General features: G+C 44.6%; 1 protein-coding gene across 4 annotated transcripts in view; it reads right to left on the minus strand.

The window, feature by feature from the left end:
• Nucleotides 1-1087: 1087 nt before the first annotated feature.
• The window catches only part of NTNG1 (netrin G1), a 309923-nt gene continuing 296267 nt past the window's right edge, over nt 1088-14743 (minus strand). For 3 of the 4 annotated variants that reach the window (XM_048220351.2, XM_026484677.4, XM_048220352.2), the window contains one exon: nt 1089-3865. In XM_048220351.2, the coding sequence (XP_048076308.1) occupies nt 3636-3865 (230 nt within the window). In that variant the 3' untranslated portion in view covers nt 1089-3635. Of the gene's footprint in view, nt 3866-14743 lie in introns of all 4 variants that reach the window. The other variant, XM_026484678.4, reaches the window with a different exon arrangement.

The raw sequence follows: 14743 nt of genomic DNA on the forward strand, positions 1-14743 counted from the left end.
TGCAGCGTTTCCATCCAGGCATACTCGCCAGGTGGGGCCAGGACAGAAGTACCAATGCAAGTCCATGTGCCATACGGCTAAACAATTAAGGACTAAACAATTAAAAGTCACACGGCAAGCTAACACAGGGTTGAATAAAATACATTCCCATCTGCCACTTTGACACACGTGCTTTTGTAAGAGTTGGAGACCCAGGTTCCGATTTACGATCCTTAGCCTGCTCAGAGTTCCTTCCATCCTGGATCCCGGCCCTGAGGCAGCCCTGGTCCCTCCCTCCTACTCTTTAGCCTCTTTCCTTCCATTCCTGAGCTCTGGTTTTCACTGCAAGGGCCTTCTTCTGGCTCATGTGTGAATTCTCCAGCGTACACTGCCAGGGCCGATTCACTAATCTGCCCACACAGAGTCATTGCTGGCCGCCCCAGGTGCGGTCCCGATGCACGGTGCTGCTTGCCTTTGGGAGTGGGGGCCCCCAGGAGAGCTGCATACATGCCCTTAATGTGGGTGGAGGCCATCTGGGTAGGAAATATGAGGTTCCCAGCTCCTCAGACCAAGCGACAGGAAGGTCAGAATGGGCCCCTCTAAGCCAGGGCCCTTCTTCGCTGGGACTGAAATGCTCCCTCTTGGCTGGTACTGGGTCAGGAACCAATCATTCCCATATCACAGCGCAGCAGTCTAATTACTGTCATAGAAGTAGTGATACTTTCTATGTAGCTGAGCCTTTAGACAAAAATCTTGTTGCAGTTTTATGTTCATTCATGCTGTTGATGGATGGAATTGTATTTTTACTCTGCGGGAAAGTTGACAAAGCAAGAATTGGGACCTTAACTATGTGAACAACTTAGTCCCCACTTTTCAGCTGAGTCCTTTTCTGAAAGACATAATATGGTCGATGGAACCCGCTTTGCAAGAACGCTGGAGAGCAGCAGATGACTCAAAATCCACCGAGTTGGGGTTTCTTCAAAGGAATAAACCCTTTAGAAGAACTCGAGAATCCAGATTAAAAAGAACATTTCATCTCCATTTGTTATATACCTAAAAGTGAATTTTTATTAAAAGCAGATCACATCACTTCAGGAAATTCAGAAAACTATATCTAAATACATGGAACGCAAGATATTCCTCATCAATTTAGATTCTTATAGCCTCATAAAGATAAAATGCAGATGAATTGATTTAGATCAAGCCTTCATTAAATTTTAGAATTAGCTTTTGGAATCCCATGTATTGCACTGTGCGGAGTCTGATTCCTGAGCATTGTGACAAAGCCATGAGTGGATAAAGTGCATCGTTGCTAGAAATAACACAGTCTGCCTTTGGTTTGTGCTAATAAACTCTAAGACAACCTAAATTCCAATTTTAATATGAGAAATCCACCTCATTATAAGTAATCTCAAACTCTGTATGTTATCAGCATTTTCATGTGTATTCTTTGGTGAGTCTGAAATATAATTTGCTGTTTATGCTTCTAATGTAAATCTCCAATTTCTGGTTGGGCACCCTGGCACTAAGCCAGAGCTCTAATTTATTTCCATCTTTCCTTATTTCTTACATCAAAAGAGACTGTTGGTTTGAATAACAAACATTCAATTGACTTAGACGTGGGGTGGCAGGCAGCACAGGCATTACCCGTTTACCTTTTATTGCCTGTTTTGAATTGGCTTTTCTGGGAACAAAACCAATAAGACATGATGTTCCTTCATCTAGTTTTCACCCAGGTTATTTATCAGAAGACACCCCCCGCTTTCCCGCCCCATGGCGGGGTGAAGAATTCCGCCTGGAAACAGGCTTCCAACCTAACACTCTCATGGATCATCGCTCCACCGAGTCGTGAAGGACTTCATTGTCCGACAGACTCTGGCTTGGGCTGATAATTATTTTTGATTCCAGGAGCTGCTGCTGCTAACACATGTGTAAGCCATGGGACAACAGTGTGCTGGGAACGGAGCACACTGTGCTCTTTGAGCCACCCTGAGACTTTGCAAGGGTTCCGCCGCATCCCCCCTGCCTCCCTGTCTGGCACAGTCGTTGGCCTGATAAAAGGCAGAAACAATGTATTACACCTTGGGTGGTACTTAAAACAAACTTTATTCTCAGGAACAGCAGTTATGCCTACTTGCTGCTGTATATGTTGATATTTCCTCTACATACTAAGTCTGAATATATTCAATCAAATTGCTAATCACTCAATTTCCCTGCCACGTTCCTGGTTCTCCAGGTTGCCTCTCACGATACTCCATGTAAACACTGTATTTGCGAAGATACATAGATCAGCCTCCCTAGAGTCACATGATCACATCAATCTGTGAAAATAGCATGACTTAAACATCGAAGTCTCTTAGTACTCTGCCAACAGGCTTTGGCATGATCTTGGCAATCGTTTAGATTTTTTTTTTTTTTTTGCTGTTATAATTTTTCCCAAGTGGAAATAGTCTCATATTTTGCAGAAGTTGTCCAAGCTAGTGAGCATCAATCCATCTTCCTGGGTACTAAATTCGTCAGCTGAATGTATTCAGTCCACATAGACACCAGTAAAGTGAGCGTGGAACTGCTTGGTGGCTGCTCCTCTCATCTTAAGAAATTGCAATACAGATTCCTGAAATCATTTATGCAGGAATTTTTATTCTTTAAATCTTCCAGTGTTAAAGCAACAAGAAAACACTTAGAATGTCCTTTGGTGGAATCTTATTACACTTGTTATATATGTAAACTGATATTCTTTGATGCCAGCACGTTCGTTGCCCTTACAGAGAAATCTCTGCACAATGAAACAAAACAGAACGAAAGAGGACAAAATAAAATGTCAGTCTTTGCTGCTTCGAATTAGATACATTAACAGATTGTCTGGTAACACAAATTGGCAAGAATACAAAAAATCTACATATTACAGTATTTCAAGAAAAATAACTTCATTTGAATACAAAAGGATAGATACACTTTCTTTTTTCCTAGAGCCACTCTTGGACAGTGGATGTGTGCGCTCGCACTGGGAGTGACTTCAGTGCTGCTAAGATATACGGGGTATGACTGGCTTGAGCTTTTGGAAGGGGCTGGTACACATGTGCATTACTAACATCAGACAAAGAAATCTTTCAACCAACAAGGGTTACAGAGCAACGTTCACTAAAGCACAGGTTGGAAGGGGTTCAGGGACTGAAGCAGGCCAATATGGCAGCTTGTAACAGATTTCCTTATACCCACAGTGCACTGCCAGCAAAGAATGCTTCTATTTGGTTGGTCCACACACGGGGCTGGTGGTGCTGGGGCAGCCCACTGGAGAGTAGCGAATGGTTTAAGGTTGCTTGATTTGTTTGTTGTCTTTCCTGTTTCGGGGGGCTGTCGCAGCCTTCCCAGTCGGCAATGAGCGCTGCAGCTGGCCATGTGACTTGCGGTGACCGTACCAACAGCTGCCAACTCCTCTGGAGTCAGAAATTAACAGTCTTGACTCGGAGGCGCTGTCCACGGCTGATAATTATGGCTTAGTTCAGTTAGGCCTTCTGACTTTGTACACGGTGTTGGAGTGGGGGTGTCTGAGTGTGTGTTTCCTATGTTGGGAGCGAATGCTTGCAGGTCGCGTTGGCCACCCCCCCCCACCCCCCGCGGCGGGCCCCGGCCGGGGCTGGTGGCCGGTGGCGCGCTTAGACCAGCAGAGCGCTGGCGGTGCCCAGCAGCGCGCTCAGCAGCAGCAGCGCCAGGGAGCCAGGCGGGGGCGCCCCCTGGCCTGAGTCGGAGCCGCAGCTGCCCGCCTCCTCGCACCGCAGCTTCTCGCACAGAATGCCCGTGTACGCGGCCGGGCACACGCAGCGCACGTTGTTGTGGCACGTCCCTCCGTTCTGGCAGTGCAGGAGCTCGTTGTCGCAGACGTTCGCTGCAGAACGGGGGGGTGGGGGTGGGGGTGGGGCGCGGGGAGGAGAAGCAGAATCAATTTCAGTTCATTGAGTACATCATGTTTCAGCTTAAAAAAGTCTCTATCGATCTTGTGTTTCCCCCGCCTCCCTGCCACAAGCTAAGCACGTGACTCCCAATTTCCAAACAAATGTAGTTTTCTGCCTTTGTTTTTTGTTTTTTTTCTAATCACATTTGTCCTTTTCTCATAGATTTTTGCTGCAATCTTGGAGAGTATCATTGTCCATTTCAGGCTATCGAGTACAAAGTAATGGAATACTCCTGGTTTGGCAGTATCTTCTCTTCATAGAACTGGGACCTGTTGTGACCTCCTGTGTTTTTAAAGGGCAAGTGCCCGATAGGAGAATGCAGAGTTTTAAAGCCAGGTGAACGGTAGTTAAAATGCAAAGCAAGATTGCTAAAATGACCAAGAACCTCCAAGGGGGTGGGCCACTCTCCCTGCAGGTGATTCCAACGGCTGCATGCGGGAGGACAGAGCCAAAGGGAGAAGAAGCTCGAGGAGAGAGGGAATGGGACAGGGGGCAGGCAGCATGCTCCAGGCAGGCGGCAGCCAGGTCAGAAGAGAGAAAGTGGTTTCATGGGAGGAGAGTGAGGACGAGCAGTGGTATTTGCCCCTGACAGCCTATTAGGATATTCATTGCCTTGTAAATATGGCAAGTAGAGTCCAAGGTTACCTTGATTTCCCCGAGTCATAAAAAAATGCAGTGATGAGACCCTGATTACCAAAATTTCACTATGTCCGTCAATTAATAGAATCCGTTTGAATAAATCAAGCAAGTAATTCCAGATACTAAAGTTCATTCATGGTCCCTGTCATGTAATTTTCATCTCTAATAATTACTTATTTCAAAGTTCTGGTTATCCTCATTAATTCCATGCCTCCTATTCTTTTAGATAATCAAGGTTTCACTGATTTAGCAGAATGTTAAATAGAACCCAGGGAAATTAAAATAACAACAAAGAGTAAAAGAGTCAAGAACACTTCCCAGCAACATATGCTGCTTAAGCATTTAATATACAGAACCACTCTGGAGCGGGGCGGGGGGTAGGTGCAGAGCAGAAAAAGTAGATTTTTATAAGTTATAACATTTTTCATTTTTAAAAAAATGTCATGGTCAAATTTCCCCAGGGGTACCACATGAATTACACACACACACACACACACACACATGCACACACTTAATATTACTATCAAGTGCAAAGTATTAAAAAAATATCTCCCAAGTAGTAATTCAATAGAGAATGTTGCTTGTCCATTAATCATGTTCAGAAGTCATGTCACTCTCAAAAGAAGTTTCCTACAATGCAAACGTGCTAATGCCCTGTGTGCAAATGAGCTGAGGGAAGATGGTAGTGGGCACTCACAGAGTTCATAACAAAGCGCCCTAACCGGGGCCTCGTTTCACCTTCTTCTACAAAAATTCCTTGGTGACCTCAAGACAGCTGCATAATGTATTGGTACAATTTTCAAAAGTACCCACACTTTCTGTCTGCAAATGTCAGAAGTGACTAGTAAGGCCCACGAGATCCTTCAGGCTCCAAATATTGACATATTATAAGGTGGTGTTGCAGGGGCTATAATGCTTAGAGAAGCTGCCTCTCATTGGGCGGTAGAAAGCTTGAATATTAGACCCAAATTATAGTATTTTATGTGTCATGGTTAAAAATGTCAAGAGCTGTAGCTGGGAGGCAAAAATCTACAAGTGTAGAGTGGTCAAAACCGGTTGTTGTTAATTTGAGAAGTACCCATAGGCTTTCAGCATTTTGTTTTGCTTACACTTCAGGAAATATCTGTTTAATTGGGGTAACAATGGAAGAAACAGATCCAAATAACTGTTTCCATTTAAACTTAAAAGATTCTCAGCATTTCTTGTTCCAGGCAGCAGATTGCTGAATGGGATATTTCCTTTCATTTGGGCTCCAGAGGTAGGGAAATATCTATTCTATCAATATCGATAATTGCTTGCCTTGAATAATTGAGAAGAAATCAATAGTTAATTAAATATTGCTCCCCTTAAAAAAAAAAAAGCTATTTTTCTTCTTGGACTTGAATGTAAATCAGTTGTTGAACAGAGGTTTCTTTCTTTCCTTTTATTTTTTTTCCAAGAAGCTGGTGATTAAGTTAAAATCCAATACCTTTCCTACATTTAAATAATCTGCTAGTTGATGCTGGTGAATGTGAGAAATTCAATAACTGGGCAAGGAACAGATGTAACCCAGGATTCATAATATCATGGGTTGGGGAAGTACATTTTTTTTCTGTAAGAGATAAACAGAAAAAATCAAACCTAGAATATAGTTCATTACTTTAGAATTCACTGTAAGACTTTCACATTCAGTCTCCCGATTGTGCTATTCGACAAACGCAGAACCTCACGATATGGACAGCCTTCTGTTGGAATCATGTGGAGAAGCACATCTGAACCTGAATACAGATCTTACCTGCCATTCATAAATTTATCTTTCATTTTCATGTCTTTTTGAGCCTAACTTGTGGTGCTCAATGAATAAACTAGGTGGTAACAAATATCACTGAGCTCTTCTTCAGCATATGACGTCTTGTACCAAACACCACGAACAGATAAAAAAAGATAAAGCATGATCTCTGCTCTTACGGAGTTCAAGTCTGGTTGGGGAAGATAAAATATATGCAAGACATGATCCAATAATAATTTCATTAGCATGCCTTTATCAGCTCCCTCCACCGCAGCCAACAACTGTTGTATGCCAGGCACCCCACTCGAGTGTGCGGTTGTTAACTCTCCTTGCCCTAAAGGAGCTCACGGTTTGGCAGAAAACAAATAAAACGAACATGCAGAAATAACTGTGATACAAAAAAAGACTATAAAGGAAGTATTTGCAAAATGCTAGGGGAACTGAGATGCTGGTGTAAATAATTATTTGGGGGAAGATTAGAAAAGATTCTAGAAAGGAGATTGTATTTGAACAATGGTGCACTCCAGGCATATAGTGGTAGAAGGAGCATTATGGATGGGGAAACCGTAGGAGTACAGACAGGGAGACTCGCAAGTGCAGAGTGCTGGTAATGAAGCAATTGTCTCTCAACTCTAAAAGCACCTTTTTTTCTGCACATTGTCTCCGCTTCCACCGACAGGGGGCACTAGAGGCCCCAGAGAAGGTGAAGGGATTTCCTTCTTTTCGTTTGATGGCTCTTCCTAACAGTGTTGCCCCAGGCTGGCCCTTCGCCCCAGCAGCAGCATTAGGTTCCCATGTGTAGCTTTACGCAGAACCAGCTTTATTCTCCCCCTTAGAAGGTTCCTGCACCAACCCAGCAGCATTCCTTCCCTAGAGGTTTGAGCTCAGCTCCAAGGGGCGCTGCCCAGGTTTCAGAGGTACCATACAGCCAGCAGCTGGGCATTATGTCCCCCCCGTTTGTGGGGTCTCCCCTCTGTCCTTTCAGTTTCTAATAACCCATCCTTTTTCCTGTGATCCCCCTGTCCAGGAGTGGTGCCGCTCCCTGCTTACACGGTTCCTACTATGTCTGAGGGACTTCAGTGTCCTCTTCTCATTTCTAAATTCCAAAACACCTGCTTAATTGTTTCCTTTAATGAATTCTCTCTGTTGAGATGCCTAGTGCGGTTTCAGTTTTCTGACAGGAGCCTGAGTGAGAGATGCATGGAACGCATCAGCGGATGGTGAATGGACTGGCGTGGCTGGATGGTGGATCTGCACAGGGAGCATGGAGACTAGAAAGGTAGGCTGTGGCCTGGTTGTGTACCTTCTACATGACACACAACACAGAGTTTCGATAATAGGATATGGGGAGCTGTCAAAGACCCACAAGCAGGGTGGTGTTTTAAAGGGGGGAGAGACAGGGGAGGCTTGGCCAGAGAAGGGACAGACTGGAGGCGAGGGGCCCAGATGCTTCAGTAGAATGGGCTGGGTCTGGTTAGAGCAATGGGGAGAGAAGGGGGCTTGATTTGGACGCAGGTGATTTGAAGTGAGTAAGAGAGATTCTGAGGTTCCTGTTTTCAGTATTTGGATGCATCATAATAAAATTTGTTAAGGAAAGTAGATTGGAGGAAGACTTTGGGCAGGGAAGAAAATGCACTTTTTTGGACTTATTGACTTTGAGGGGTCTATAGGCTCTTCTGCAGGGGTCTTGTTCTTAGTTGGAAAAACTAGTTAACCATTCAGGAGGTAGGTCAACCTGGAGATACAGGTTTGGAGCAGGAGTGATGGTGGTCATTGTTACAAAACGTGAAGTGAAGGGAATAGAAGACCTAATCTTGGTAGAATATAGAGCAAGGACAAATGAAGCCTCCAGATAGAGCACTGGAGAATATCAGCATTGAGGCCACAGGAAGAGAGTGAAAGATCAAGAAGGGTCCTGAGAAGAAAAGATGTCAACAAAAAGCAGTGATCCTATGAGGGTATAAACCAGTCCTGGAATTCCTCCTGCTGTGGGTGACTCTATCTAGGAATAAATAAACAGACTGGAAGAGTGTGAGGAAGGGCACCTTGAGGTGAGTGAAGGAAATTGCAAAATAAGCATTACATGTTCTTGATTGAATCTGACAGAAGGGATTTTGGAATAATTTAAAAAAGGATTGGAGAAATTTAAAGAATTAACATTTAACAGAGGTCTTTGGTTGTCAGTCTAAAATAGTGCTTTTCAACAGCGGATAATTTTGTCTCCCAGGGGACATTTGACAATGTCTGCTGATGTTTGGTTGTCACACCCCAGGGGAGGGCATGCTACTGGCCTCTAGTGGACAGAAGCCAGAGATGCTGCTAAATATCCCACAATGCACAAGACAGCCCCCCCCCCCCCCCCCCCCCCGCCATGAATTCCTCTTCGGTTAATGTCGATGGTAAAATGATGACGTTCTGGATCGGGGTGTCAGCCATAGCAATGAAGAGGAGCGGTTGTCCTTACAACTGCTGGCCAAAGGGAAGTGAAGATGTCTTGGTGATTCTAGATCACAGATAGTGAGTTTTTAAGTGCAGAGCCATGGGAATTAGAGGCGACTATAAATACTTGAAGTTGAAATATAAGAGTGGATTGTCCTTGGAGGGGTGTAAATACAGAAGGCTGGGATTTCAGACAGACCTTTAGCACTGCTCACAATGAAAGAATAGGAGAGAGGAACCCAAATCACCCTCGTTGTTTAATTTGTTCTACCTTGCTCTGTTAGGAATAGTAAAATCGGGGGGTGGGGAAACTCCAGGAACTAGACAAGTTCTAGATGAGGAAACTGAAAGCAATTTAGGGAAGAACTAGAGCTAGAATTGGGCTCCTGATTTGCAGATTCCTGCTCTTTACGTAGAAAAGAACGTTGAGGAGAAACATAGTAAATGGTGGCGTGCTGTGCGCGTCTTATGTTCCTCGGGACAATCTGAATAACCTTTGTAATCCGCAGTGGATTGTCTCTTGTACTGACCAGCTGTTCCGTCTTCATACCTCACTGTGACTAAGCAGGGGTGTAGGTTGATAGCATTAAATCTCACATCTTCTAGACTCCTACCGCATTCTGGCAGAGCTCCAAATACCAATCAGCTCATCCATAAAATGCAACCAAAAATGTCAAAGGTCTGGGTTGAGAATAGCAAATAGGTTACATATGCCGTCCTTTCCCTTCCTCTTCGTAGAAGGCAGTTACTTAATCATGGCGCTCTCTCCATTGCCACGGATTGCCTTCAGGACTCGTCGCAACATAAGGTTTCCGGTCTCCACCACCAGCTGGTAGAACTGACATGAGGATAAGCGCCCATTCACAATCCCGACACTATCTCCAGTCCATCTAGCATGCCATCACAGATCGCAAGTCCAGCAGGATTGAGTGCTACCCGACACACGCCTTGCAGTATCACTTCCTTTACTTGGTGCCCCTCTGTGTGGGTTTGTCTCAAACTGAAACCTCTGACCTTATGTAGGCAAGTATTTACGTTAAACATGTCTTGATTGTTTCTTCATTGCTGTTGATAATCTAAGGGCGTGTGATCTCCGTAAACAGGGAAGGTTTTTCTTTAAATCCCTTACACGACACTTGATCCACTATTGGGGGCAAATTGTTATTTGCTAGACACCATTATGTTTATTATGAGAAAATATCCTTAGATACCAGAAAAGCTAATCCTACCTTCTACTAGCTTGACTGTATTCTAAAGGATACTTTTACCACTGATAAAAATAAGTCATTTATGGGTGTGTCTAATATCGCACCATAGAACCTATAACCCCCTGACGTTTCAATATTAGGAACGCTTTCAAGTGGAGCAACCAGAATGATCTGTGGCCCCTGAGAGATAAGGTTAGAGTATTAATGTTAGACCCAAACAGTTACGCGGCTTAAAGATGCAGCGTGGAATCCCGGTGGAGAGGCTGTAGTTGGCAAGGTGTTATAATAGCTCCGATCGCAGCTTCAGTAAGCAAGCCACAATAGAAGATAAATAAGCTTCCACAGTTGCTATGAGTTTATAAAAACACTCAGAATTTTCAAAGTGAAAAAATAGGAATGAGCGGCATTTCTTCCTCCCTGTTTCCCTTCTTATTTTTTCTCTGGCTTCAATAACGAGCCACAGGGATGTGGCTAAATTATTCAATTCTTTAACTTGTTTTTTGTGGGTTCCTTGATTGTCATACACGTTTCCTTTTCCCAAACTGCAATCTCTTGTCAAAACGTGAATGATGAGACCTTGATTCCTTTCCCTTCTGTTAGTCCTTTCTGGAAGGGATGGAAAAGCAGACATGGAGAGGGATCCCTATGCTCAAAATGGGCACCAGCCAGAACTTAGTGTTGCTGCTTGTTCTATTCTTCTTTGCTTTGGTGGCCTGAAGGGTCACTTATCCCCGTTATGGTCATGACGATCCCTTGCATTACAAAAGGGAAGTTTTCTTTTCTGTGTTTGGGTCTTGTTCAAAGCTATACATTTAGGTTCGCCCTGTCAGTGAGCTGCTATGCTTGAGCAATGCTGGATCTGTATTTATAGACTTGAAAGTTTCTCTTTTTGGCTTTGTCTCAGGCACTTCAAGGGATCGATGCAATGCGTTGCCATGACAGCCTTCCTTGATGGTTGTATTAATAAAGTGACCTCTACCTTCCCCACCTGAAACGAGCCCAGGATTGCCGAGGGAAAGATGTTCCAAATTGTTCCCGTCCTTTTCAAAGAAACGTCAAAGAGTGAATAACCTCTACCAAACAGGCTAATAACAAAGGCATGTGTGCAACATTCAGGTCTGATTTAGGCATTTGAGATTTTGTGGCAGGGAGATAAAGAACTATGATTATGACCCATTTATTCAGCCTTGGCGGCTGTGATACAAAGTTGTGAGCTGTGAGATACATAACTGAGACTACAGGTTAGCTCCTGGGGTATGGCAGAATCTTTGCAGACTGGGGTCTAATGGCATTTTGTGATTTCCCCCCATCTTTTCTCACTTATGTCTCGCTATGACTGGCGACGTGGTACAGCGGAGAAAACATTGATCAAGAGTCATGAAACCTGGGTTCTAGTTCTGACTAGCCATCCCTTTGCTGTGAGGGCTTGGACATATCATGAAGCCACTCAGTGACATCGACCCATCAGTCCATCCGTTGCCCAGCCAGGCACTGTTCTAGATGATGGGAACAGAGTGGGAGCCACGTGGACAATGTAGCCACTTCTGTGGAGCTTACGTTCCAATGACAGCTAGAAAGTTAGGGAAAGAGTTTGAAGTAGGTATTTCTAAAGTTCTCTTGAACTTTATGATTTGTGTGCATATTTTTCGTGGGGAGCCTATCATCTTAAGAGGCTGGACTTCTCCAATACTATGAGTCTTGGTGATGACTTGGGTGGCTGTTTTGGCTTGATTGGTTTTGCCCGTCCATCTTATCTGGTGCCCCATGGAGCAGGCATAGTTTTCCCCCTGACTTGTACTAGAAGCATGAGGTGGTGTTGAGGGAATGAGGTGAAGAGAACTTGTGATTCAGGTCAGGTCTCTTTAGTTAATGGGCCGCGTGAACTTGGGGAAATCGTTTCACCTCTACGTGCCTCTCTTTCCTTCCTTCTGAAGCAAGAATAGTAACACTTCTCCTGTTCACCCACCTCCCAGATGTTGGGAACCTCAAGGTGAATTATGTGGAGGTGCTTTAAAAAATATAAAACACAACCTAAGAATATTTTGTTAATGTTCAACACCTTCCCCATCTCCCCACCCCCACCCACCCCGAGTGCTAGAAGCCCGGGGTAGAAGAGTGGGGTGCTTGTTCCTATCCAGGCCAGATAAGGAGTTCGTCACTACCTATCCAATTCAAGGTGCTCAAGTGAAAACGGAAGCAAATGTCCTCCCTCAAACACAGCATCTGTGTATGTCCTCTGTGGGTATGAATCTTGAGACAGCGTGGGGTCAAACATGCAGTTCTTGAATATTTGTGTTCAGCTGTTGTGTCCTTCACAAGGTTTCACGAGGCCAGCTTGGAGGGGCAGTGCCTGTCTTCTCAAAGGTGATTTGTGTGCTCTCACTCAATGTGCATTCTCCTGCACCAATCAGAGTACAGAAGGTGTGTTTTCAGGGTCGCAGGGAGCCCAGCTTTAGCTTCTGCTTTGGGAAGGCAGGGCATAGGCTCAGATGCAAACAGTATCTAGACTGTAACCCAGAGGCCATCGGTTGGAAACACCCTTGCCTTCCTGCTCCCAACCTCCACTGCTGTCTGTGTTTAGATCCATCTGGGGACAGTGGTGCTGGGGGCATGATTCCCACGTGACAGCATCCATCCTACTGGGTTTCAGTGTCATGAGGCCAAGGAGCAGAGCTGAAGGGGCTGTAGGGACCAATGTGGGAGCTGTCAGCCGGGTGTAGACGTGTTTGGGTAATCAAATACAGCAGGCTCTGACACTAGAGAGAAGCCATTCTATTCATAGTCATCTAATCTCAAAGTACTGATTATGGGAGTGACACTTGCTCTTGTCCCGTCAAAGGAAACACTACTCAAAACATCATAAAAAAAAAAAAAAAAGCCACGCTTATTTTGAAGACGCCTGTTTTTGCAGTAGGCAGTAACCCAGCTAGCGCGAAAGAAATAACAGGTGATTCCAATGAAGGAGCAAGAGGCACTGCCCAAACACCCCCAAAGTTTTCAGCCTTTGCAACCTGAAGAAAAAAAAAAAAGCCTTTGCTGATGTTGAGAAAGAATGAATTCACTGAGAATCCCACAAAGCCAAAGGCTGGGCACCTTTTCCCAAAGCGATCGTTAATGATGTATTGAAATCCTATTTAGGTCAACACCTTCAGACACAGACACAGGCAAGGTGCTCATAAAAACGGTGCTGAGAAATCACAGAGTTTCTCATCTGGTATCAGGAAACGCACTTGTGTAGTTTAATAAAAAGGCGCAGCCTCTACTCTTTTTGCCCGAGGTGAAAGATGGCACACACATCAGGGTATAAAGAGCTGTCTCAAAGGGCAGGACGTGATGTCAGGAGGAAAACAGCCCAAATATTCATCCAGCACGATCCCCCCTAAGTACAGACATAGACCTCTACACGCAGCTTACGTAACACAGACCTTGGAGGGAGGACAGGAACAAACCATACCAAGATGGCACCAGGGTTTAGCTCTGGCTGGCGGGAGTGCAGGTGATTTTTGTGACTTTAATTTTCATCTTTAGACTCTTCACTTTTTCCAAATTGCCAAGAATAAATACATGGTCCTTTGAAGATATTAAAAGTGTTAATAAAAGGAACTGTTGTTACTTGAGAAAACAAAAGGCATATTTTACTGAGATGATAAAGGTGATTCACGTAAGAAATGATCCATGTGACCAAATTTTGCCATATTTCAGTATTTGTGTCATTCATATATATTTCTAGTCAAACTACCAGTTATCTTAAATGTCTACAAAAATTATCCCAGAGTATGTTCCCTGACTGGGATTTAAGTAAAAACTTGAAACCACACCCCCCCCCCAAAATCATCTCAGGAAAGATGGAAGAGTTCCTACACAATCCTGTAATTCCTAAGAGGGTCCCAGACACTGGGATTCCTTGTGCTGTCAAGACTACACAGCGTCGGGTGTAGATGGAAGCAGCAGAACTCTGGAGCTAAAGGGATGGGTAGCCCGAGGGCCCACTCAGTGTTAGCTGGTACAGATGATGCTAGATGAACGGACATTTTTACATTGGCAGATCACAGTGATGACTGTGATGGAATTTTCCACTACTGTTTCATTATAGGGGCTCTAAGTCCAGCTTAACTGCACGGAAAGAAAACATATTTCATGCCACTTGAGTCTGCGGGAGCCTCCGATGGGTTCCCCTTGGACGTGTCTGTGCTATGTCTGACGTGCTCATTGTGGTTATGTTAGTATCGAGCACTATCCCTGCACCAAATTGATGCCTAAAGAATTATTTACCGAACACACAAATAACATATGTCTGCCTCTTTCTGAACGGTGGGCATATACCTACTATTTGTAGATAGACAAGTAGATCGGTAGCTAGGTCTCCATACACAGAAATACAGAGCTTATAGGCTGGAGAGCGGGAAGTGGAGGGAACTGTCTCTTGATGCCCTCCCTTAGTTTCTGGGCAGTAGGAGGGAAGGCTAGCTCCTGAGCACAAGGAGAGGGAGAGAAGGTGAGATCTTGAGGGCAGTGGTGAACTATTTGGGAGGGAACAGGAGAGGAAGCTAACAGCAGACACCTGGAAAAAGTGCTGGGCAGCGTTGACACTGCAGCTCAGCTTGTATCTCATGACTTGTCAAGCTCTCCCATACCTGTTTTCCTGAGGGAGAACACTAGCAGGAAGGGAATGGTGACTTGTTTGGGGTTTCTTCCTTCAATGATACAGAGGATGTCTGCGGAACGGTAGGAGGGAGGGGAAGAAGCAAGAGTGGCTC

This window comes from Ursus arctos, unplaced genomic scaffold (assembly GCF_023065955.2).
Source record: "Ursus arctos isolate Adak ecotype North America unplaced genomic scaffold, UrsArc2.0 scaffold_12, whole genome shotgun sequence".
In the NCBI taxonomy this organism is placed as follows: Eukaryota; Metazoa; Chordata; class Mammalia; order Carnivora; family Ursidae; genus Ursus; species Ursus arctos.